Below are 286 nucleotides of genomic sequence, written 5' to 3' on the forward strand. Positions count from 1 at the left end.
CTGCCACCCTTGCTGCTGCTGCTGCTGCTGCTGTTTTTCCCTCAGGAGTTCGGGTCACTCTCTCTGGGGGGCCCCACACCAGCGCAGCAGCAGCAACAGCAGCAGCAGCAGCAGCAGCTGTTTGGGGCCCCCCTCTTTGTCAGCGGGGCCTACGAGGCCTCCCAAAGACTTGCTGCTGCTCCGCGGCCCCCCTTTGGCGCGCAGCTGCCGCTGCAGCAGCAGTTTCCTTTCCACCTATTCTTCCAGCAGCAGCAGCAGCAGCCGCAGCAGCAGCAGGCGCAGAAGC

The 286-nt window shown here is 65.0% G+C and overlaps 1 protein-coding gene across 1 annotated transcript in view; it reads left to right on the forward strand.

Annotated features, from left to right (window-relative positions):
- Positions 1 to 286, forward strand: part of ETH_00038980 (uncharacterized protein) — a gene marked incomplete at both ends in the record, with an annotated part of 1,512 nt that overhangs the window by 1,107 nt on the left and 119 nt on the right. Inside the window, one exon of the mRNA XM_013375675.1 lies at positions 46 to 285. Within this exon, the coding sequence (XP_013231129.1) occupies positions 46 to 285 (240 nt within the window). The remainder of the gene's footprint in view (positions 1 to 45; position 286) is intronic.

This window comes from Eimeria tenella, genomic scaffold, assembly GCF_000499545.2.
Source record: "Eimeria tenella Houghton genomic scaffold, Eth_scaff2967, whole genome shotgun sequence".
Lineage (NCBI taxonomy): Eukaryota > Apicomplexa > Conoidasida > Eucoccidiorida > Eimeriidae > Eimeria > Eimeria tenella.